This window comes from Parus major, chromosome 2, assembly GCF_001522545.3.
Source record: "Parus major isolate Abel chromosome 2, Parus_major1.1, whole genome shotgun sequence".
NCBI lineage: Eukaryota > Metazoa > Chordata > Aves > Passeriformes > Paridae > Parus > Parus major.
Window position 1 is genome coordinate 27,056,077 of NC_031769.1, and position 25,265 is coordinate 27,081,341.

Sequence of the window (25,265 nt, forward strand, 5' to 3'; positions counted from 1 at the left end):
TGGCATGTTACTAGTTTTAATTGTGGCAAAATAAAAATATAGGTACGAATTTATTTATAGAAATGAAAATTGCTTCCACTGAGCAACATTCTAAAGAAAGCATGGAGATATCATAATCTAACAGTATTATAAAAAGTGTGTTCATGTTGTTTTAATTTTAATGCTTTGCCTTACAAAAATTGCTAGACCCTTAATGAAAGTATGTTAGAAAAAACTAAAAAAGGGGAATGTCTGTTTTGGTATTGTCTGGTTGTCCTCTTTAAGGCACAGAGGAGGCTAAGTAATGCAGGACTGGACTTTTTCATCACTTAAATCAGTAAAAAGGATATATTTTGACATTAATATTAATCATTGCAGAGAGGAAGAGGCTACCTTAAGACCTGTTTGCATTATTGAGGCTGGTTTTCAGACTTCACATTTTAAATTTTGGTTATTCTTTTCTCCTAAAACAAGACAGAGAGCATATGTTCAGCCTACCTATTAATCTCCAGCCAGCAACATTTTGTTTGAACCAAAATCATCTTGCATACAAGCAGTGTGAGCTGAAAGTCAGAAGTACTAAGCAGCTGGGCTTTTATTAGTCTCATCTTCATCAAGTGTACTCAGTTAAATTTGTGCAGTCAGTGTTTTGGTTTAAATTGTCTGAAGCATTTTTGCTGAGCTTTCTTCTACTGTGTTTCAAGCCAGAGATGTTTTTACCACAGCTCTGCACTCTTCTGTTCAGCATCTAAGTTTTATATATGTGGAGCAGCTTCCATTATACAGCTCTGGATAGGATCAGCACAGAGATAGGTGAACATTTTCTGCCCATGGGGTGCATTTCATCCAAGGACTTCTAAGTCCCCCAGTGGATGGCAATTAGGTGCAGAAAGATGCCTCTTTTATTTACATGGAATTACCAGTTGTGGGGACCAGGATCCCAGACTTTGGTATCTGCCACCTATGTCGGTGCTGGATTTAAACGACTTAAGAATAATCATGAATAAAATGAGAAGTTGTGAAAAGATCAGGTGCTAAAATGAGAATTGTTCTCTCTCCACACTGGAGATTCACGTATCATTTGCAATTGTAACTTTGTAACAAAGAGAGGGAAGCTTCCCAGAAGAGATACAGCCTAAGAAATTGGTTTAAAAAAATGTCAGATGTCAAAATCACTTAAGGTAATGCATGGGATTGCACAGGTAGTGCTTGCAGATGGGATGTCTAAACCAGCAAATGGAGAATCTTATGCCTTGGAAGTCTGATTTTCAGGATTTTTGGACTCAGACTGTGCTAGAATGCCAGGCCACCTCAGGCTCTGTTTCACGAACACGTGTTCCCAGCTGGGCATGTATGTACAAAGCTGCTATTTTTGATTTATAGAAACTGAAATTAACAACATTGTTATATACCCTAATAGTTCAAAAGATACTCACACTAAAATAAATTAATAAAATAAGCAAACAGAAATCGTAATGAAGACTTTTATCTGCTTGAGTTTTCTAGGATTACATTCTTAACTCTTTGTCACAAGTTTTAAAATCCAGTCAGTGCAGACAAAAGTGTCCATCAGAGTTAGTGTCCATGAAGCGGTTCAGTTTAAATGGAGCACAATGGTGTATAAATAAGCTGAGCCGAATAACTGGAGATCACCTATGTAATGTGGCATTTAAAGAGGGACAATGACAAAGATGGAGCTTTTTTCTACAAATTTTCTGGATATATTAATTTCCTCTACCTGTTACCTACACATATGAGTCAGAGTAGATTTGAGACATTTTCACTGGTATTAATAATAGTTTTCCCTTTTTTTTTTTTTGTTTGTTGGCTACCATGAATTTTAATTCAATATCAACCTGTTTGCTCTGAAGTCATTAAGGATTTATGTTAAGGAATTCTCACTTTCTAAATTTCTAGGGCTCAGATTCAATCTCTGTTGAAGTTAGAGGTGTGCTCCCATGACATGCTCATACCTATGCAGTTACAAAAGATGATGCTTGCCAGTGGTTTTTAGATGAATGACAGCGTTCTTTAGAAATAAATTACTATCAGACTTCCTTCTTCTCACATATTAATTTCCTGGCCAGACAACCCCAGATCACATGAAGACACATTTGCATTAGTCATGCTGTCATATTTCAGTTGTGGACCTAACAATACCACATGTACTTCACCTTTAAATATGAGTTGCCAAAACACTTTTTGTTGTCTCACCATTTGTAAAGTGGTTCTGCTGTTTAATCTTCCCTCAGAAGTGCTGTGAAAATGAATACAAGCTGGAAACATTTATAATGAATTTTAAACTTGTAAAGGGCTTCTAAACTTCTGAGTATCATTTAATTGAGCTACCACTTTCTTTGTTCAGATGCAGCTATGAAGCATAACAAACAAAATAATGACAGGAAAAACAGAGAAATATGTTTTGAACCAATTTTTTAACAATCAGCTGCCAAACCTAAGTCTTCTCTGTTGGCAGACAGTAAAGAACTGATTGTAATTTTTTTTTTTTTTAAATAAGGGAGCATTCAGAGTGCTGATGCTTTGAATGAATTCCAGCATGAGTAATTACATCCTACCATATTTAAATATCAATTAGATGTGAGGGTTTTTTTATTCATTTCCTGTTTCACACTGCTGGATAATGTTGCTGTGCCCTGCTGAACAGTAGCCACATTCACCCTAAAGCTGGCAGTGTTTCTGTGGCAGACAAAGTCATATCTTTATGTCTTAAGGATGAGTCTCTGAATGCTTCCACTCACACTAGTTTTACTGTGGGACAGCTTCAGTAGTGTCTGCTCTGACTTACAGCAGCATAACTGTGTATGGGAATTATGATACAATAACAATTATATAAATATCAAATCATCAATAGTACCTTATACTGCAGGAAATTGATTGTTATAAAGCTGAATTTTGTAAAATTCCCTACTTAATGTTAAAAAAACCCTATCTTGGAATTTGTATTTAGCCTCTTGCTTTTTTCCCCAAATTAATCATAATTGTGAGTATGGGTTTTCCACTTCAACTAATTTACAGAACATTAGGCCCCTGGTGTTTATACTGAGTACAGTAGCGGTATCTGAGTTATACCCAGTTACACCAAGTACTATTCAATAACTCTTTCCACTGAATATTATGCCAAATTTCTTTGAGAGGAAAATATAAGATTCTGTGACCAAAAAAACCACATATTTATTTCAGAGGGACATGGCTGAGAGCCCACGAGTGGTGAGAAAAGTTATTTTCATTTACTTGCATGCCATCTTCACACAATGCAGAAAGAAAAGCAGATGAGGACTATTTCAGCTTAGCTTTGATGGTATTATGAGATACTGAGTCCTCTAAACTCCAGGCTGAATAGAAATTCAGGATAACCTTGAAGGTAACCTTGCAGTATCATGGCCTTTATTTGCCAGAATAGGGTCTGATACTATAGTACTGACAAAAATAAGGAGGTTTCCAGATGGCTTCAAAAGCTGGATGTGATACATTAACTGTCTTGCAGTCTTGCTAATCTGATCCTTAATTTCTGAATATTAATTATAGGTTTGGGGTTCCCCTGATGGCTCAGCATGTTTCAGATGGTGCATCTATAGAATGGAGCTGATCTCAACACCTTTAGGATGAGCAGAAAACCCCTTAATTAAGGTGATACTGGCCTTAGCTTTCAAGTTAAGTTGGGTGTTATATTTGTGCAGATATTTGGTCTCTCCAAACCAAGGTGATCTTCAGTGGAATATTAGGGCCTTGTTTTACGAAATCACAATTTTGAAGTCATGCTTTATGCTTGTGAAATCAGATAAAGAGTCACTGGTCTGCCGGCTCTGTAGAAATGGAACTAATGGAAATTAGGAATTCTAATCTTAGACGTCACCAAACTATTCCAAAAGATAGAACCAGATCCAACAGCTAATTAAGGTTACTGCTAAAAGCTGCATTTTTGCCAAGCAGCAAGACAAGCCTTGATCTCTTTTGCCAGTGCTCTTTCAATGGGCAGAAGAAAGGTTGTTTCTCTTCCTGTCAGGCAGTTTACATCCAAGATTCAAAAGACGGACTAGTGACTGGGTGACCTTGACTTGCATAGAACAAAGCTTCGAACAGAGTTAAACTGTTCCTAGTGAACCTGACTCATTTTGACAATACTCTTGTATTGCTTTTGGTTACCCAGAGTCCACAGGCACAGATTTATTCTGCATTTTAATTGAAAATGCCTACATAAGGTGGCAATCTGAGAGATTTATAACTAATTGCAATGATTGAAGCCTTAATTCTGAAATATCTCACTAACATATATGTTTTTCATGTTTCTATCTAGTAAGCAAGATACTTGAACAGGAACTTCAGTGCACATCAGTCTTGTTGACTAAAGATCATGTATTGAGAGTTTGCTATTATGTGAAGAAAATTACTTACTAGAATAATGGTTTTGAAGTTGCTTACAGGGCTGGCATCATTTGGATTAATGTATTCATTTCATATAAATTAAAATAGGGCTTTGTATTATGGAACTAAGGCTAGGTTCACTAGGGACAATTTGTACATGCAATCGACAGAGGCCCCTAATTTTGGACACGAAGAAGAGATGTGCCTGGCAGTTGTGGATAAATGTTTCTACATAGCCTGTACATGTATAATATTCCTGCTCACCTAATTCACACATGTGAATGTTTGAAAACAAACCCATATATCATTTTACTTATTTTAGCAGAACTGGTGTGACTTTCATTCAAATGCCACTGAAGCCCTGGAAACACTGGAAGACAGATCAGTATTCAGGCTGTCAATGAGGAAGACTGATGTTGGTCACAAGTCCTATTATCTGGCAGCCCTGATGTGGGCTTGAGTTGAGATACAGCTGTGATCAATGCTACTTAACTGTACCATTACCTGATGGCTCATCTACACATGGTAGAACAGAGGCCAAATTATTCTGAACAGCACTTATAAATGGGGTTGTTACCTGTGATGTGACACTGATAAACAAAGTGTGGTCTCTGGATGACACATTTTTTACATGTACTTATGTACAGCACCCAGTGCTGCTGCAGAAGTGCAGTGATGATTGTGCCAGAGCTTGGAACTGCACGTACTGCACAGGGCTAGTAACAAGGTAGCTGTGTAATACACCTTCTAATATTACCTCTCATCCCTGCAATTCTAGTTGATAACTGAGATACTGGCATTTTATCAGATGGTTGTGCATCACCTCTGCACAAGCACCCTCTAAGGTTTTGTATCCCAATTTCTAAACTTACTGTTTTCTTGTAAGTTACTACTATTGGGAGGAGGTTGTGCTGTATTACAGCTGGCTGGCTCATAAATTCCCATGGCATGTGAAGATCTGAGCTTGTACTTCCTGAATGAAGTAAAAGTGTTTGAAATAGGCCAGAGACACATGCACATGCTCTAAGCTGGCCAGAAGTGAATCTAAACAACAGGATTGTTGGGGACCCCAGTTTTGTACCTGCTGTGCCTTACATGGACTTGTAAGTCCATGTAAGATGAGCATCCTTATTCTCATAATATACCACCCCCCATAGTACCTTCACTGAAATTATAATGGAGAGCTCACTTCTTCCTTCTTTTTCTTTGGACTGGACAGCAGTGTCCCTCAAGAGGCTGTTACATATTGCTATGATAAAGCATCCACAAGATGTTGACACAAAAATGAGCCTGTGAATGTCCTGTCACTAAAACTGCCTTATTTTGAGTTTATTTTGAAATAAAGTACTAAACATGACCATTATGACAAGAATTAATGAATCTAAATTTTCTTTGCCTAACTTTCTACTTAAAAACTTCATTACCTGCTGGGGATCTTTGTTTTGTTTTTTTTTAAATCAGACTGTGTTTCTAAGGCTAAAGCATGTTGGATGCCTGGAAGCATTTCTGTTTTCAGTGAGAACCTCTGTTAACATGATTCAATAATTTGTAAATGCAGACATGCACTCAGCAAATTTGATAAGCCCTGAGATGAATTTAGATGCACAAAAATGGTGAAGCAGCCTAATCCTTCCCACAGATGATAATGTTTAAACAAATTTACTTCATTCAATGAAACACCTGGGCAAGCTTATTTTATATAGTCTTTGCATTTAATTATCCTGTCTGATGGGACATTTGCCATATTTCAAAATACGATTATTTTCTTTGGTATTAATTATTTTAAGATCCTCAAAGGAAACCAGCAGAGAAAATAAAAAAGGGGGTCTTAATTAACCTGAGCCACCAAAAGTCATCTTTGTGAAATAGAGAAGATGGGATATGGAACTGAAAATAAATAGTGCTTTAAAAATCATGAATAATGAAAAATAGCTCTTAAAATCTGAAAAGAATTCTATATGAAGGAGTTGTTGCTAGGAATTAATATCAGAAAGGCACGCTTCCACATAAAACTGTCTTACAGAGAAAAAACAGTAATGGAAAAAATATTTCTGTGAAGAAATCAATATGCACAAAATTATTGGCAGAAGTCAAGAAAGTGCAAAATTATGATATACCCAGAGAACAATACAGCCCAGAGTCAGCTTCTTCAGTTCTCCCATTTTGCTCTTGTGGGGATGCATTAAAGAAAGCTATTCCTTTTGGGAAGAATTTATTCCCCAATATATTTCTGGCAAGTAGTTTTACTAAAAGTGGTATCACTGCATAATCCTATTACTCCTGTCCTTGCAAGAAGGAATACTGCATGTGAAAACAGGAGACCCTGTTCTTTTCACCGCAACTCAAACTACAATAGGAATGGGGTTTGGATGTTCTTATTCTAGATAGCAAGCCAACACACTATGGAAACTTGTGTATGAGTAATTAAATCACTGGGGCTTTTTGCTTCATCATTACTACATGAAAGGATATTTGCTATGTGGGTTTGCACAGGACAAATGTAATTGTATGTATGTATCCTCTAAATGTTGCTTTGGTTGCTTAGGCACAAGCAAGAGGGAATTGTGCATGTTTTAGGCAATTATTCAGTGTTGTACTTTCAGGTTACTCTTGTTTAATTGTTAAATGGTATTTTGCTACTTAAAAGTCGAAACATAGTCTTGCAAAGATAATGTTATATGTACCCTAACCTTTGGGAGAAGCTAGACAGCACCTCATGCTACTGGCAACAGATTTACCTTGTATTCTACTCCTGCTATGAACTATATGTTCCACACTCTGTAGGTGTGAAAAGGGATTAAAACCAGTTTTACAACAGAAGCACCTTTGACTTTTATTCTGTCAATTACAAGGCAACTGCACAAATTTTAATTTCCAGTCAAAGTGAAAGCAGTTACCAAAACATACTCCTGCTTCATCTGGAAAAAAAATTAAGCTGTTTTATGCCAATTACAAAAGTAATTCAAAGTCAGCTCTCACAGTTTAAAAGAAGACTTTGTTTTCCCTTAGTGATTCAAAAGGCATGAGGTTTATTTCACTTTTCTGTAGACGCTTTGTGTAGGTGCTTATAATCTCTCTTTTCCATTACTGGTCATTCCACCTCATCTAAAAATGCATCATTGGGCTGAGTCTTGATGTTGAAAGTGTGTGTTTTCTCTGGGAAACTTTTGAAATTTAGGACATGCTTGTGAAATTTTGGAAATAATGAGAGAAAATATGTTTTCTGATCATCTATGTTTCTGTTCTTTGCAACAGAAATATTTTCATGAACAAATTGGAATACATTGCTATTTTGTCACAGAATTGTACTCAAGTCATTCCTAGAGACAGCATGGCAAGGAGCAAGTCCAGAGAAGAGCAGTCAATACGCTCAGAGGGCTGAGGTACCTATTCTATAAAGCCAGGCTGAGAGCTGTGGCTGTTCCTCCTGAAGAAAATGTTCTGGGAAGAATTTAGAGCACCTTCTGGTACCTAGAGCCCAGAGGAAAGCTGGAGAGGAACTTTTGACAAGGGCATGGAGTGACAGGATATGGGAAAATGTCGTTAAATTGAAAAAGAGTGAATTTAGATCAGATATAAAGAGGAAATTCTGTACTGTGAGGGTGGTAAGGCACTAACACAAGTTGCCCAGAGAAGCGGTGGAAGTCACATCCCTGGAAGTGTTCAAGGCCAGGCTGGATAAGGATTTGCAGTGGAAGGTGTGCCTGCTCATGACAGGGATGTTGGAATCAGATGATTTTTAAGGCTCTCTTCAAACAAAGCCATTCTATGATTCTGTGAGACCCATATTCCTCTCCTCTGTCAGGTGGCAGCGAGTTCAGTCCACCAGTCCTCTCTCTGAAATCATCCTTTGAATATCATGTCATGATATTCACGTATGGCCCCTTTAAAAATGGAAGTGTATAGAAATCAGAGTCTGTAGGGTCTCAAATGGGGCTGTCCTGTCCTGGAAGCAGTGGCAGGGCCACCATTTGTTGGGTGTGCCAGCAGGCAGGGTGCTAAGGTGGGCACCTTGTCCAAAACAGTGTGACTACCTGGTGGCTGGTCCTCTGCTGTCAGAGGCCTCTGTGCCTGCAGACAAAATCACAGGGTCAGGCTGGAAAAGACCTCTCAGAAGATTGAGTCCAATCTGTGACCAAACCACCACTAAGTCGCTATGTGCCACATCCAGTCTTTCCTTAAACACCACGAAGCATGATGACTCCACCACCTCCCTGGGCAGCCCGTTCCAGTGTCTAGAAACCCTTTCTGTGAAGAAATTCCTCCTAATGTCCACCCTAAACCTCCCCTGGTGCAGCCTGGGAGTATGTCCTCTTGTCCTGTCCTGTCGCTGGTTGCCTGGGAGAAGAGGCCGACCCTCCCAGCTCCTTTCAGGGAGTTGTAGAGGGTGAGAAGGTCACCCCTGAGCCTCCTCTCCTCGGCAGCCCGGGCCTGCGGGCGCACGGTGACCCGCTGGGGTGGCGGCCGCTCGGGGGGGCTCCCACCCCCGCACGGCACGGGGGGCGGCGGGGCCGGCGCTCAGCAGGAGGAGGAGGAGGAGGAGGAGGAGGAGGAGGAGGAGTGGGAACGGACTGAGAGGGTAAAAGCGAGGGGAGCGTGAAGGAGCGGGGCTGAGAGGGGGGCGAGCGGAGCGGGACGAGCTGCCCGAGCCCGGGGCTGCCCTGCCGGGCCATGGCACGGCGGGACGGCGGCGGGACGGCGCTGCGGCTGCTGCTGTGGCTGTGGCTGTGCGCGCTGTGCCCCGGCCCGGCCGCCGCCTGCAGCCCGCGCTGCCGGCACGGCGGGCTCTGCCTCGCCGACGGCTCCTGCCTCTGCTCCAAGGGCTACGAGGGCGAGCGCTGCCAGCACGGTAACGGGGGCGGGGGGCGCCGGCAGCGATGGGCCCAGCGCTGCGCTCGCTCTCCCTCAGGCCGGCCCTCCCGCGAGCAGTCCCGCCGGGAAGGTCTGAGGAGCTCGGGTGTGGATCTGGTGTGAGAGGCGGGTGGTGAGGGGCCGGGGAGGACCTAAAGAAGGCGAGGTGGAAGAAGAGAGTTAAGACAGTCTTTGGTAAGAGGCGGTAATAGCAAACTGATGGAACACAGCCAAGAGCCAGCGTGAAGCCCTCGCGTTAGTAAGAGGACCGCGCTGTCGGAAATGGCTGTGGGTCCAGAGAGAGCCTTTTGCCTCTGTTGGGTAAGAGGCCACTCGCTGGACAGGCTTTGGTGTTTTATTCCTCCTACCGATTTAACTGCATGCTTAAATACTTCCCTGGAAGTATTTAGGATTCACAGAACCAGTCAGGTTGGAAGGGACCAGAAGGTCATCGCTGCCCAGGCAGGGCCATCCCTAGAGCACAGTGCACAGGACTGCTTCCAGATGCTTCTTGAATGCTTTTAGAGTCATGACAGCATTCTAAGCCACACAGTCATTTAACTAGTATCTCTAGATGGAATTAGTCAGGACTAATCAAATGAGTATGTAGAAAGTAGGTTGTTTTCTGGATTTCTTTTTATTTAGGGTATGTTGTGATTGTAAAAGTACTGTCGTTTACTTCCTGGATGTTAACTGACACACAGGGTCATTTGTACATCCCATTTCCATGGCAGGAGCCGTAAAGCTAGGGTGGAATCTGTTCCTGTTGGTTGCCATGGAGAGACAAAGTATTTTTGAAAATACCACCTAATATGCAAAAGCAAACATCATGAAGAAGAGTTGTAGTTTAAACCCTGTTCAGTGTATCACGTTAGATTACTAATTTACTAATTTTCTTGTGTAAAAGTTTAACTGTGGAGCTTGTGGCTATTAAATGCTAAATAATCACCGAGTATCAGTAGTTCCTTAGCTTTACCTGTTGTCCTATGTGAAGAGGTGGTAAAATTGTACAACATTTGTTCTAATTTTCAATGTCCTTCATTTAAAATGGGATTTTTTTGTTTTAACTCTGAAATGAAATGCTGAAAATTTTATTCAGCACTGTAATCATTCATGGAGTGTTGTTTCATTTTGAGGCTGAGGCTAGCAGGTGGTGACAAGTGATGTATAGCTAATGTGCTGTGTAGTGGAGATTAAAAGTTATGCTGTATGAACTGTTCCAAAAACTGTTGGTTCCTAGACATTTTGGGGTTTATGGGAGAGGTGAAATATTGGTGGAGAGGCATATCAATTCTTGAACTAGAGAAGTGAAGTGTCTGGAATTATTAAGAAAACCACTGAATCCTTGTACTCATAAGGTCATCAATGTGGGGGCAAAAAAAAGAAAAAAAAAAAGAAGCTTCTTCAAGAAAGCCAAACTGAAAATTGTATGAAATAACAGAGAAACAGAATTTTTCTTAAATTGGGAGCTCTTGTATGGCACTTCCAAAGAAATGAGAGCATCTGGTAAAACTTAAGGAGAGCTGAGCACTGGCTGTTTTTTTCATATATCTCTGTCCTTTCTTTGCCTAATAATTCTCATTCTGCAGGTACTAATGTGAAAAGTCCTCTAGTCCTCTGTTCTGCAACTGGGTTTCTTAAGAGTGCAATAAGTATATGAGGACAAAATCAGGATGGTGTTATTGATGAACTCATTGTTCATCTTTTTCATACTTTTCACCGATCCAGTCAAAGAAGGAGTAGAGAGCTCATCTCACACCAGCAGCTAACTCAGATGAGACTCCCAGGAACAGATGAGTTTCTAAAACCTGTGTGAGAATAAATGAATGTTTTCTAAGACTGCAGGGCTAATTCAGAGATGATTATGACTAGCAAAGAGTGTATATGATAGGTAATTTATTTGCAATCTTACAGGATTTATCCAGGATTTTGCAAAATTAAGATTTTTATTTGTGCCTTATCAAACCTGTCCAAGCTGTCAGCACTGAAAAAGTTGCAGGATTTGATGATTATAGATGCTTTTCTCCCAACACATGATTAGAGTTATGAGAAAAGTTACATTTATCTTGGATGCTTGCTAAACAAACACCATACATTTCAGAAAGGTTTCTGAAAAGCCAGATGAAGCAAAAAAAGGGAATAAAAGAGCACGGGTAAGAAAGAAATCCTGACTTCCTTCTGGAGACATTTTAGAGAAGTGATATAAGGAACAGAGCATATAGTTTTTCTGAAGAGGAACGAAGGAATCCAGTAAAAAGTCTGATATTTCATCTTAAAAATCACATGATACCTCTCAAGTTGCAACATCTTTTTATTGAGTCATTCTTATCACCTATTTTCTTACCTGTCATTTCTCCATTTCAGTTATCAAAAGCTTTTTTGGCAGTCCAGCTGTGTTCCTTTTTTTATATGGGTCTTTCTTCTGCCTGTTCTGTCCAGGCTCAAATCATTCTTTAGTTTTGAGTGCTTAAAAGCTCAGTATGGTGGACCACTTCCTATGCAGGGAAATGATTTCACCATATCAGCAGTGTAAGATGACATGGCAGATATATCTTAGAAAATATGAAGACAAAATGATGGAAAAATATTAATGTGCAGATTTCTTATGTAATTAAGTAGTAACTTAAATAAGATTCACCAGTGTTTATTCAGCCTTTCTTTGTTATCTATCTTACAGCTACATGTTATCCAAAATGCAAAAATGGGGGAGAGTGCCTCCGACCTGGAAAATGCAGATGTCCACCTGGCTATGGGGGTAGATACTGTCATAAAGGTAAGAGCCAAGGAAGTGGTAGCTTGGAAAGACAAGGAGTTTGAAAACAGATTAGATTAATTTAGGATGCCTCAAGTTCTGGATCTAAGGCACTTTGAAGTAATGACCTTAATTCTGTAACTCTCTAACATTACTATCAAGACATGCATGGCCTAGAGCATCTGCATGCTTGCAGGAGGTTGGGTTGGAGTACATGTGCTGAAATGTGTTGTGAGAATCTGAGAGAGTTTTTTGCCTTGGAAAATACATTTTTAATGTCCTATGTAAATATTCCATTTAGCTTTATAACAGATTCTTTCTAAATAATTTATTAAGATGGCTTGTATTGGTACATATTTCTGCATTAAGTATTTGAAAATTTTATGTAGTATTTTATGTAGTATCTGCAACATTGAGGGCCAGTCATTGAGGATATGTTTGGCAATTGTTATGAGTTAATGGGAAATGACAGAGAAGGAGTAGTGAAGACCAATTTTTACGGTTTTGTGAAGCCTATTGAACATATGCATGTATTGGAAAAGGCAATCCAAGAAAACACTGTTGTACATGTACAAACTTGTGGTGTGAGGCAATGTGCTATTATGGAGTCTCACAAAATCACAGACTGCGTGAGGTTGGAAGGGACCTCTGGAGGTCATGATTTCCAAGCTCCCTGCTCAAGCAGGGCTACCTAGAGCTAGCTGCTGAAGGCCATGTCTTCATGGCTTTTGAATATCTCCAAGGACAGAGACTCCCAGAGCAATCTGTACCAGCATTTGATCACCCTCACTGTGAAGACCTGCTGATGATTGTCCTTAATGCCTGGAAATGGTTTCCAGACTCAGCTCTTGTCTTACCTCACCGGGAGCTGAGGTGAGGCAGACCAGCCTGTAGTTCTCTGGGACCTTCTTGCCCTTCTAGAAGACTAGAGTAATATTTGCTTTCTTCCAGTCCTCATGCACTTCTCTCTGTCATCATGATGGATCAAATACAATCAATATTGAATACATTAACTTAAATTGTGTGACAAAGTAATATGCAAAAATACACTGAAGAGCTTTTCTGGCTGTGCTGGATTTGACTTGCACGTCCTTGCACATTCAGTATTTGTGCCAAAAATCTGTTAGCTGAAACTGTGCTCAGTAATTGTGGTTGAACAAGAGATTTCGGTATTTTATCTACAAATTATCAAGCAGACATCCCAACTGTTCATCTTTTTAGTGAAGGATAGTTGTTTCTCTTCAATACAGTGAAGGTACTATATAATATACATTCATACTTGTGAGAGGAGGCACTTAATTGTACAGAACAATATTGTGCTCTCCACAGTTGATACCAATCGTATGTCTAGCATAAATAACACTTCATTAACGAGGCCTTCAGGGCTTTGATGTGTAGAACAATTCCGAAATGAGGAGGCTAACTCAAGTATTTGGCCTTTGGGAAGGTACTGCTTAACTTGACTATAGTCATACATATATATGACTATATATATATGACTATATGACAATTGTCATTTGTCAAAGTAATATCCTCTTCTCTTCTTCCTCTTGTTACATGTAGGTCCTGTCAGGGAAGGAAATATGTGAATCCTTAACCATGTGTTATGGGCTTACCAGCTGTGATTTGGCAAGTCTGATATGAATATGCATGTTAGTAGTTCCTGTGGTGTAGCTGATGAACACTGGTGTTACTGGTGAGAAGCAGAGCAGTGCCTTGCTCTGAACAGTTGAAATTTTAGTTTGTGCAGATGTGATAAAACAAGTAGTTGATGCCAGATGAGCTGTTTAAAGACAATTATTTGAAGTCCTGTGCTGCTTCTGAAATGCCCAGTGTATTCTGTTTTCCACAGTAAGCTGCGAAGGAGGCTGTCAGAATGGTGGGGAATGTGTCTCTGTCAATGGAGGTGTGAAGTGCCTGTGTGCTTCTGGCTGGACAGGATCAAGATGCCAGGAAGGTGCGTGTCTACATTTGTGCAAATATTTATATTAATTCTAAAACTGCAGTAACAAAATAATTTTAAATGTATTGGGGACTAATAAGTGTGGAAATGTCATTGCATTACTACAGAAATGAGTGACCTACATTATAGGTACTTTCACAGATAAAATAGTGTGAAAATATTTTGCATTAAGGTGTACAACTTTTCACATTTAAACCAAGATTCATAACACTGTACCTATTTATTTTTTTTTTCAATTTCCATAGTCTTAGAAATGTTTTTGGAGTTATACCAGTTAAATATCTAGCCTAGAAGAAAATGTGTTTTGCCATTTTGACTTGTATCATCCTGAATCTTTCATTCTGTCAGGATTCTTTTACATCAGTTTTATAAATCCTGCTGACTTACCCATTCTTTTTCTTGTAGCAATTTGTCCTCAAGGTTGTCGCAATAATGGAGCTTGTGTGGCTCCTGGGATTTGTAGCTGTCCAGCTGGATGGGTCGGTAGAGCATGTCACTTAGGTAAATGACTTCTGACATTTTTCATTTATTCTTTCCTCTGCTTGTTTGATTTACTAATCAAAGTGTTCAAATCTTCAGGGCCTAACAAAGCTTCCAGGGAAAGTATCTTTGAATAGTAACTGAGAGCTGTTTCTACATACTGGAGCTCTTACAAGTAGGGAGTAGATGGCTGTTCATTTTGGTCAGAAACAGAACTTTGCCACTTTGAAAGAGATTCAGATTTTGGTTGTCACCAAGTTAATTACTTGGTGTGTTTTGTTCATATTTCTGAAGCATTGTTTGTAAACTGAGACCCCAATAAAAGGAGCTGAAAATTACAGAAGTACTATTGCTACTGGTGTGGGTTAGAAGCTTCATTAAATTTTATAGACATGTAAAATTGAAACTTGCTTCTCACTTTGGTTGATAGAACCAGCTCCATGTGCTCTGAGAACTCTGAAAGCTGCCTGTAATTAGGATTAGTACTGACACTCTTGCTAAATGACCACTTCCATTTTCACAAACTTTGCTTCACAAAAGCAGGTGATTATAAAGTCTAATCTATACTTCCTGAGCATTGTATGCTTTTAACAGCTCTGCCCTGATGCTAAAGACAATAATCCTGAGACTACAAAAGGAAAGGTTGTTTTTTTTTGTTTTCTCTGTGAGACTGAAAAAACCCTTATGCAAACATTGGTTTTGAACTGGATATTGTAGGTGCAGGGTCTCCGGATTAAGTCCTCTGCATATGATACTTCTGCATGTCTGTGGGCATGGCTGTGGCACTAAATCAGCTAGTGTTAGTTCTTCTACAACATACATGGTCAAGCAAACTAACAAGTAACATTTTGATATTCCCATTGACCATCAAAATGCTTTTCCTTTATATTCATCAGTGTACTGAGATAGAGAGTGATATTAAAAGCAAAGTGTGGGAGTTGCAGAGAACTTACAGAATGCTTAACTCCCTGCAGCCACAGTAGTGGCAGAAGTGTTCAGGTTCTTAATGTCAAAATAATCACTGTTCCCAAACTAACTAGATGTGCATCAAGTTTGACTTCTTTTGGTGTACATGCTCATAAACAAATTGCAGCCCCTGGCTTGTCAGCTGAACTGGTGTGTAGCAGGGGACAGCTGAAGCTGTGCCCACTCATCTCTCCTCTGCTCTCATGGGGGAAGAGGAGGGCAGAGTGTGAGATAGTGCTAGGATGTGACTGTTTCCTCATGGGTGTGGATCCAAGCACTGACTTGAATAAGTTTCAGCAGGAATTTTTATTGTTCTCTCACTTTTATGGGGCCATCCATCTCAAAAAAAGCCAGTGCCTTAAAGAACAGAAATTATAGCATTTTAAAAGGGAAATGGAGCATGAATAAGACTAGACGTAGTGTGCCTGTATTCCAGCGAAGGCCACAATGCCATAAAATGAGAGACATTGCTTTTCAGTTCTTCCATTATGCTTTTATTTATATTGTCCCAGTGCAGTCACCAGGGAACAATTGTGCTACTGCAGTGAGACAAAAAGAAAAATGATCCTGTGTTGTGCTGAAGACATGCTGTGTATCTGGTGTCTCATTTCAGCTGTATGTAAACTGTCCTGCCAGAATGGAGGGAAATGCATTGCTCCAAACGTGTGTAGATGTCGACTGCCATACTCTGGGCCGCAGTGCACAAAGAAAAGGAAGGAATGAAGCAACTTCAGCCAAGATAAGCTGCACTTTTTTTCATGTAACTATACAGAGAGGAAGACTGCAGCAGTGGGTGACCTTAAAATAAACATGGTAACTTGATTTCAGACAGCTTTTTGTTGTCACTATATTAAGTACATACTTTTCTATATGAAAGAAAGGTATTGCTGATTGTAGGAAAGTTAAAATATCCAACTGTGTGCAGTGTATGACACGTTTTCTTCTTTTCTTCATAAGCAGAAATATTATGCCTTGATACAGCTGACCTTGAAATAAAATTTTCTTCAAATCAAGTACTTCAGAATAGATCTATGCTCTTCTTTTTGATTTTTCCTCTCCTTTGACTAGACTTATTGTTTTCTATAATTACATTTTTAAAAAGCACATGAAACAAAAAGCCCTCAATTCAGATCATCAGAAGTGAATGTTAGTTCAAATATAATTTGCCTTATTTGAGATTGAACAGTTGTGAGAGGAAACTTGCAGAGCTTGCATCTTTCTGGAACATTACCAAACTGCAAAGCATCTTATTTAAATCATGGTTATCACTTTATGCCTGCTTGCTGTCCCTCCCCTTCCAATCTGATCTGGATCTCAATCAGCTAAACAGTATTTCAAAAAAACCCCAACAACTAACACTCCCCCGCCAATACTTGTTCAGACAATTCTGCTATTGCTTTCTAAAAGCTTAATCCACGCTGATACTCTGAGACCTTGACTACTATTACAGTCATATTATCTGATCATCTCTCAACTTCCAATAATTTCTTGTCCTTATCCCAGTGAGACAGGGGAATGCATTTTTCTTCTGGAGCCATTGATAATTCTATGCTATTCAAAACTGTGTTGTTACAGGAGCAGTATAATGGGAGGCTGCAGACTAGCAGTGAGGAAAAGCTGTGCCTGTCACAAATCACATGTGTGGGGGATGTTGACACTTGTCTTCTGGAGATGTGCCTGCTCGGCTTCATTTAGGTTTTGCAGCCTTTTGAATGGGCTGCAGAATGTCTAATGCAGAATACTGAGTCTCCTATGTTTGCTGTTCCTTGTCTCATTTGTGCTGTTTCTTGAATGGTACTGTTGAGGAAGGTTTTGCAAAAACATGCAAACAGAATCAGTTAAGAAATGATGCTCAGATCTATTTTTATTTTTTTGAGAGATTGATTTTCATTTTCTTCTAGATGGAACTGGAATTCTATTTTTTTTTTTTTTTTTTTGTGGGAGAATTTTAGCTATGCATTACTTTAGTCCATTTGTTGGAACAACATTTTAACTGTGTTTAACTACCAGAACATGTATCCTTCATGGGCAGTGACTTATATGGACCTGTTTCTCCTGGGATTAGAAGCCACTGAGCAAAGAGGCAAAGGTAATGGGGTCTTCTCAGTTACCAGTCTTCCCTACAAGAGAGTGCCCAAGCATGCAGAGGGCAATTGAAAGGCAATGGCTTAGTTCCTGAGACTCCTGTTTACTGTTATGAACAATCGCTGTGTGGCATTGCTGTTCTGCAATTGCTTTGAAGGCTCTTGCCTTTGGCTCAGAGGAAACCTGCTGCAGAGATGTTGTGAAGGATTTCCTGCAGGGACAGGGTACAACATAAGAGAAATGCACATTTTTTGTGCCGCTTTTGCTGGGATACCCTGGCTATTCCATACCTGCTGGTGAAAATGTGATTCTCGTGTGCGGAACATGATTTAATCAATGGTTCTGAAGTTTTATAATGATGGTGATGATGATGATGATGTAATTCTGTGTCACAGTCCATTACATCATGCCATAATTTAGAAATTCAGGAGTTAGGTTGAGTATCTAAGGTGACGTACTGTTTGCAGGAGAATGAATGAGGAAAAAAATTACTTGCACCATACCCAGAATTTAGAATAAATAATCAGTACTATGTAAATACAAAGAGGCATAATATCTCAGTATTATTGCCAAAAAGACTGACTTCTACTAATAAAGACAAAAGTGACAGTAATAGTGGCTATAAGCTGGAAGAGATATTGGCATTGTCAGGAGCAAGAGAGCAGAAGCAGTCATTGAGAGACCTGTAATTGGTGCTTCTGAACAGGCCAAAACAAATGCTAATTTAGTTTCCTGTTTAGAAATGATTGAAGTAAGCAGTAATTTGATGCCACACAGAATGCAATGGCTTATTTCAGAAATACTGCTTGAAAGCAGCACCATCTACTGGCTACAGTGTTCTTTGTAGGTTTTTTGTTTTGTTTTGTTTTCATTTTAAGAAATATTTCTTATCATTCAATTAAACTTGAAGTGAATTTAAAAGTGATTCTTCTTGTTAGTTAGAGTCAAACAATCTTAGAATGTATTAATGACAGTCTGTGTCCCCAGATTACTATTTCCACAGTTAAACATACTAAAAAGACTAAAAGAGCTGTCAGTAATTCTTGTCTTTTGTTTGTTTTCTGCTCGCTGGAGGATTGAACATACTTGTTACAGCATGTACTTTTTGGAGATAGCTATGTCTTCCTTTAGGGAGATAAGTCATGCATGCAGCTCAAAGGCTGAGAAATGCAACACAGAACATGCTAGCTCCCTTATTTGTTAGGGCTAACTGTAACACCTTATACAGATACCCTGGTTTTCACTTAAACAACTGTAAAAATTTTAGGGGTATTGCAGTGGTTGCATTTTTGGTACTCTCTTGCTAGAGTTTGCATGGAAAGGTGAGATGTTTCTTCTTTTTGGTGTATTTACATGCACATTTTTATTTGCTTTCTCTTCTGCTTTAAGTGCTTCTGGCAAGAATGTATTTACTTGGTTTAGCTATAAAATGCCATTTACTAGCTAAACTGTGGGCAGAAGTTGGGTAAAATGACCTGATACTAGCATGTGGCATCTTTAAATGACAGAAACTGCATAAACAACTTCAGTTATTTGCAAAACTTTCTAACCTCTAAATTCAGGTTGGTATATGTTCCTCAGTGTTATGTTTTGAGAATTTAAATTTTCAGTTTTTCTGTTTGGACAAATAATGGAGTGGGTATAGCAAATTTGTAAATTAGCTTCAGTTGTTATAGCTATTTACTTAAGGGCTTCTGCTGATATTTCTTTGTGAGTTTGCTTTTGATAAATGGAAACATTAACTTTCTCTTCTCAGCTATGAAAATATATAATTAACTTTTTTAAAAAGAAAGACCCTTTCCCACTTGTGTTTTTTTTTTTAAATCATAGCCAGCATGACTATCTGTGGTATCTTCTGTGATACAAACCCTTCAGAGAGCATTCACTGTTACTGCAGTTTAAAAGATCTTTTCAAGATCAGGGGCAAAAATCAATGTGCACTCAGAAGAATTTCTGCTGGCCTGCAGGGCAACTGTAGTACAGCCAGGTAATAAATAGATGATGTACATAGGTACCTTCCAGCATCTTTAGTATCTAAAGAAATCACACAAGAAAATTCAGCCAAGATACTGGTATTGTGCATAATGTGGTAAGAATCACCGCAAAATCTTTAGTTTCATACAAGTTGCCCTTCATTCCTTCAGAGTGGAACTGTGTTGACTCCAACCCCATCCCCTAATTCTTTTGGGCCTAATTGCAGTTTACAATTTTAACTGTTCTGTTAACCTCTGTACACAAGCCCTCTATATAAATCCACATCTTGTTACACTGACCAATTTTACTGTATTGTTGACAAGTGCTTTCTAATTACAGTGAATTCTGTTTCATGTGTATGATGGACAATGTAGTAACAAAATAGATTCAACTAATCATATAATTAATGGGCAGTTTTGAAGTAGCTGTCTTGCATGTACTAATAATTTTTCTGCACAATATGCTTGCTGGAAAATAGCAAAAATAGCCCAGCTTAGCACTGAGCATTTTTAGCTACTGTAGCAAAACTCTGGATGTGCTTTTGTTCACACAGCTTGCATTTGGAAAATGTAAAATAATTTCTGCTTTTAAAACCATCGAAAATAATCAGCAAACACTAACAGTTATAATAAAAAAACCCTTTATTTGCGCCTGAAATCCTTGAAATACACATATATATATTGATTGAGTTTTGTGAGTGAAGGACTGCACAAACTCATTAACCAAAGTACCACTAGCAGTGCTCCAGGCAGATGTTCTCTTTCTTTTTTGCACAGCACCTGTCTAAACGACACATGGAACAGCAGTGACTACAAAATGAGATTATATGATATTGGTGTGTTTGTACCCTAAAAACTTTTTCAGTACCTTGTGTATCCAAAACAGTTCCAAGGGCTAGTCAGATTTTGTTCATCGACATCTTTGTGAGATGTGAGAAAGGAAATGATTCAAGAGGAGTAGGTTTTAAATAATATAATGGTTCCCAGATCATCAGGCTATCAGCCATGTGGATGCTTGATTGAAACTATGGAAACACTGAAATTTAAAATGCAAATGGAAATTGAACATTTTTTAAATACACTAGTCAGGCACTTGGAAATCCATGAGGTATCATTCTGGAATAATGCTAAGCTCACAAAATGCCAATTTACTTTGCAAGATGACTTAAGACAATCAAAAGGTGAGGAGAAATCTAGGCACAGAGCTTCTAAGAGCTATGATTTGGCAATCAGCACCCCAAAATGGCAGTAAATGGCAAAATTACCTCTGTTTTCTTCCTGTTTAAAATTAGGGTACATAAACTGAATATTGCTCAGGAGAACATGAAGTCATAATGTTTATTTTTGGCTTAAAAAAACAAATCAGTAAACTTCAATGGCTTAGCTAAAGGGTTATTGGTGTCTATTACCAGAGCTCACTTTGTTATGGCAGGAACAGAAATGTCTTTTACAGCTCTAGGAGAAAATAACAGTCCTCTGTAGGAAACTTCAGGAAAACTGGAATTTTATTTTTTAAAAAACTGTCTGGAAGCTGGTAGGTGGTAACAGTTCATTGGAACAATCGGTAATGGAAAAAAAATCCTCTGTGAAGACTTTACAAATACTTTCTGACATGATGAGTATGGATGGAATGATGCACAACAAATTTCCTATTTTAAGATTCAGCATTACTGAAAGCATTGTTAAATTTCTCTAAGAGTCTTGGGAACAAAATTTCCTTATATTACTAACTTTCATCTCAGACAGGGGCATAAAAGTCTTACAGACACAGGAATAATTCAGTAGCTGGCCCTCCAAATTCATGACTGTAAGTAATGAAGTCAAAACAGAAAAGTTGGGATCTGTCTCCTGGCTGCAAAGGCCTGCCATAGATAAATCAGAGTCATTCTGCATCTGGCTGACTGTTAACATGACAGTAGGCCTTGCCTTCATCGTTAGTAGCCCAGCCTCAGTTCTGGTTTCCCCTCCTTCCTTGCTGCTGGCTTGTACAACACAGCCAATGTAAATACAAAACAAGAAAAAAACAGTTCTGCTTTTCCTTCTGTTGGTAGCCAAATTATATGGATGTAAACAGTGTTTGTAAACAGCAGGTACCATTCACAAGTGCAGAAGTGCTGCCTTCCTTGCTAGAGTCACCCAACAGCCGCTACAGTCTTGTTCCCTCAACAGAAATTTCACAGTCCAGTTGTCTACATGAATAAACTGCAGAATTTTGGGTTCAGTCATCAGATCTTGGAATTCAATGAAGAGATCAGAGGCTGTGGGGTTTGTACATGAGGTAGCAAAAAACTACAGGAATATACATAATTTTAATGACTACAAGATTGTTGTTTTGAAGCTCACCAACATTTGTGATTAATATGAATCTTTAAAATAAGGCTTCTGAATATTCCTTTCATTTAAATGAACTCTGTAATTGCCTTCAACCCTTTTTCTATTTTCAAGTCTCATACATCCATGCAGCATTGCAATTGAATTGCCATACATCTTCAACCATGATGTCTTTGCACCTTGGAGAGAGAAAACAAATATTAAAACCAGACTTTAATGAGGCCACCCATTATTATGATAAAGTTTATGAAACAATTTTAGTGAATCTCTGCTTGCCTGATATGCAGAATCACAACATTAACTTAAACTTGTGCTTATAGTTTTGTTTCATTAAGAAAATGTGCCATTTTGATCAATGTATAATACAGCACTGTCTGACTGACAATATACATATTTTCTTGACTAAAAACAGGCTAACTCTTTGCAGGACATATATATGAAAACAAAAATCAAAATTATTTCTCTCTTTGTGTCACATTTTAGAAAACCATATTACAAACATTACAGTCTTATTGATATAGGATGTGTAGCTGCATACTTTCAAAATATGTATGAACATTTCTTTGTTTCAATTTTTGAAACATGTCTACCCCATCTCTCAATTCTGCTGGCAGCACAAATGTGTCTAAATACACTGAAATTAAAAGAAGATAAACACCATAGATGATGCAAGAAGCACAGAATGCTTTTACTTCAGACATCACAAAACAGTTAGTTGTAATAAAATGTTTAATCAAATTACTTCAGTGAGTGAGCATCAGCACTCAAGCAAGGGAATCCAACAGAAAATTGCATGACTAAACAGAGAAATGGTCATCACTCCCTCTGATACAAAAAAAGTAAAGTTATTCCTAAGTTACACTTGATGTACTGACTGGCAGTGTAGTTAGTTGGGGAAAGATCAAGCTTGATGCAAACTAAGTCATCAGTAGGACACTCTTCCCTAAAATGAAGCTAGATGCTGGAAAATAAAATACTGGCTGTTGTGAAGATGATAGTTATCAATTCCTACTGCATGACAAGAGACAATCAGCTTAATTTGAAACAAAGCAAGTTTACATTTGATGCTGAGAACAATTCTGTAAGTATTAGAACCTAAAAATTACTGGAAAAGTTCTTAGGAATTCAATTAATTTTCCCTTGTTCCAGAGTGAAAGGAAGAAATTAGACAAAATACACATTTGTATTTGTATAATATCATGCTGCTTCACTGGACACAGGTGGACTAGTTAATTAACACCCAAATCAGTGTATTGTGATGGTGTCTTGGCTCTACATTTACCTGAATTTTCTTCCCACAGAGGACTCCAGTATAACCTGGACGACAAGAGCACACATTGGGCAATACACACTTGCCTCCAAACAGACACTTCTGGCTGCACACAGCTAAAACAAGAGAGGTACACATGAGGCTTTATTCATGGACACATCTTGATGAAGGAGAAGTGGATTCTATCTCTAGATACTTATTCTGTTTGTTATAGGAACCAAGACCTTAGAAGGTATTTTCACAGGGTAACACCCCCCAGTTTAAGGAGACTTAAAGGTCACGTGCAGCCAACAGTGTTCCTATGTCTATCCCATCCCCCTTTTGCTTTGATGCAGATTTCATGTGAAAACATGCTGAGGGCATGAATGAGACTAAACAAAGAACATGAGTAAGGTGTTTTTTAGCACATGTTGCTATTTCAAGCTATCACAATGGCCTCTCAGGGCTTGTGCAGCAGCACATAGCACTGGAGCAAACCAACATACACTGCCACAGTCACAGAGTGCCATCAGATCCTGGAGGGCTTTGGAAGGAGTACAGCAATCCCTACTCTCTACTCTTTATCCTGCCAGATGTGGGTAAACTACATCCAAGGTATAGGAGGACTACTTGCACTGTGCATGGCTGAAGCAGTCTGAACTGTGCAGAGACAAGAGGTTTCAGGTTGCATCATTCTTACGTGTTTGACACTGGATTCCTTCCCACTGTGGAGGACAATGACAGGTACTTGGTCCAATACACTCCCCACCATTCTTACATTCCTGAAGACAGATTGCTGCACAAACATCACCACAAAGTATGGTTATATCCCAAGTGGTTACACTGAGTTATTATTCAGATTTCAGGATGCTCACAAGAGGTGGAGTGCTTTTCATACACAAGAGTCACATCATCTTCATTCAAATACATGTCTAAGGCCAACAGGATATTAAAGAAGAGAGACAACTAGAAACAAAAAGCCCTACAACCAAAACCCACATTCAGAGGTTCTGCAGTGTCAGAGATTGCTACAAAAGCCTGAAATACAAAATTAAGAGAGCACCATTAAAGAGCTCTATTTTTTCCAAATTTACCTTTCTAAAGCACACACCTTGGCAAGAGATCTTTTGTCTATCATTCAACTGAACAACCAATAATCAGCTCAAGAATATTTGTTCCAAAGTTATTTTCTATGACTCATTTGTCTGCACATTTTCCCTGCTTATTAAGCCATGATATAACCTACCGTTATTTCCATTCATTCATAGCTGACTATTTGATAATCAAATCTTGCTTCCACAGTGTGCAAGGATATCTCACCCCTGTAAATACTGCTAATATTTATTTCTTTTTCAAAAAACAACCCCTTTCCAATAGAAAGTAAATTACAGGGAGAAAGTAATAACAGGGAGATTTATTTTTCCTCCATGCTCATTGCTCACATCAGTTCTCAAGCCTTGGGTGGGTACTCTGAAAAGACACTAGCAAATTAGCTATGGGATTTTTACCACCCATCCTCATGCTGATATTCATGCAGACTGTGCTTTTATCCATGCTGATAAAATTTATTTATGCACTATAAAAATATCTTTATTAAGATACAATGTGACCCACAGATATGCAACCTTCACAGTCTTATTTCTACCTGTCCTAAAGAGCTTGTGCCCACTGGACCATTTATTCACAACACATCCAACCGTTTCCAGTTTTCTAATATTTCACTGAACTTCTTTTTCTATTACAGCTGTTGTATGTCCTACAGCACAAATTTCTTTTGCTTTTTTGACTCATCTCTTTGCAGAAATGCAGATGTTTTTATTTAGACAAGAATCCAGAAAGAAACAAATAATATTTGCTATACAAGAATTTCACAGATATTTCAGTCCCATGATTTAGCCTAAGAACATCCTGGTGCTAGTTCTCCATCCTAAATTTTGCTGCCAAGACAACTGTTCTTTTCAATGTGTATATACTCTTAACTGCTTTGGCACTAACTTTGTATTACTTGTGTGGGCAGAGTTGCCCTGAGTCTCATATTACTTTTAAGGTATGGCTCTCCTGGTAACTACAAGGTACTTACGAGTATTACATCTTGTTCCTCTCCATCCTGAAGGACAAGAGCAAATGTTTGGGCCTACACATCTTCCTCCATTCATACACCTTGGCTCACAGACACCTTAAAATCAAAAACATTTGCTGTTTAATACACATAACTGATTACAGAATAATTTATTGGTTATTTTTGGATCACAG

At 38.8% G+C, this 25,265-nt stretch overlaps 2 protein-coding genes across 4 annotated transcripts in view; one reads left to right on the forward strand and one right to left on the reverse strand.

Moving 5' to 3' along the window:
* Positions 1 to 8,952: 8,952 nt before the first annotated feature.
* Positions 8,953 to 20,162, forward strand: LOC107200533 (von Willebrand factor D and EGF domain-containing protein-like). Its single transcript, XM_015619175.3, has 5 exons — positions 8,953 to 9,211; positions 11,891 to 11,986; positions 13,818 to 13,922; positions 14,334 to 14,429; positions 15,988 to 20,162. The coding sequence occupies exons 1-5, from the start codon at positions 9,034 to 9,036 to the stop codon at positions 16,095 to 16,097; spliced, it is 585 nt and encodes a 194-aa protein (XP_015474661.1). The 5' UTR covers positions 8,953 to 9,033; the 3' UTR covers positions 16,098 to 20,162.
* A 638-nt stretch (positions 20,163 to 20,800) lies between these two features.
* VWDE (von Willebrand factor D and EGF domains) overlaps positions 20,801 to 25,265 on the reverse strand; it is a 37,110-nt gene continuing 32,645 nt past the window's right edge. For all 3 annotated transcript variants that reach the window (XM_019005722.1, XM_019005721.1, XM_015619173.2), the window contains 4 exons: positions 25,093 to 25,188; positions 23,713 to 23,808; positions 23,046 to 23,149; positions 20,801 to 21,942 (listed from right to left, as the gene is read on the reverse strand). In XM_019005722.1, coding sequence (XP_018861267.1) covers positions 21,922 to 21,942; positions 23,046 to 23,149; positions 23,713 to 23,808; positions 25,093 to 25,188 — 317 coding nt within the window. In that variant the 3' untranslated portion in view covers positions 20,801 to 21,921. The remainder of the gene's footprint in view (positions 21,943 to 23,045; positions 23,150 to 23,712; positions 23,809 to 25,092; positions 25,189 to 25,265) is intronic.

Bases quoted from the DNA above. Each gene is read 5' to 3' on its own strand.
- LOC107200533 (XM_015619175.3), top strand. From the start codon at position 9,034: ATGGCACGGCGGGACGGCGGCGGGACGGCGCTGCGGCTGCTGCTGTGG. The intron at 9,212-11,890 runs GTAACGGGGGCG...TCTATCTTACAG, and splicing joins GGGCGAGCGCTGCCAGCACG to CTACATGTTATCCAAAATGC. The intron at 13,923-14,333 runs GTGCGTGTCTAC...TTTTTCTTGTAG, and splicing joins AGGATCAAGATGCCAGGAAG to CAATTTGTCCTCAAGGTTGT.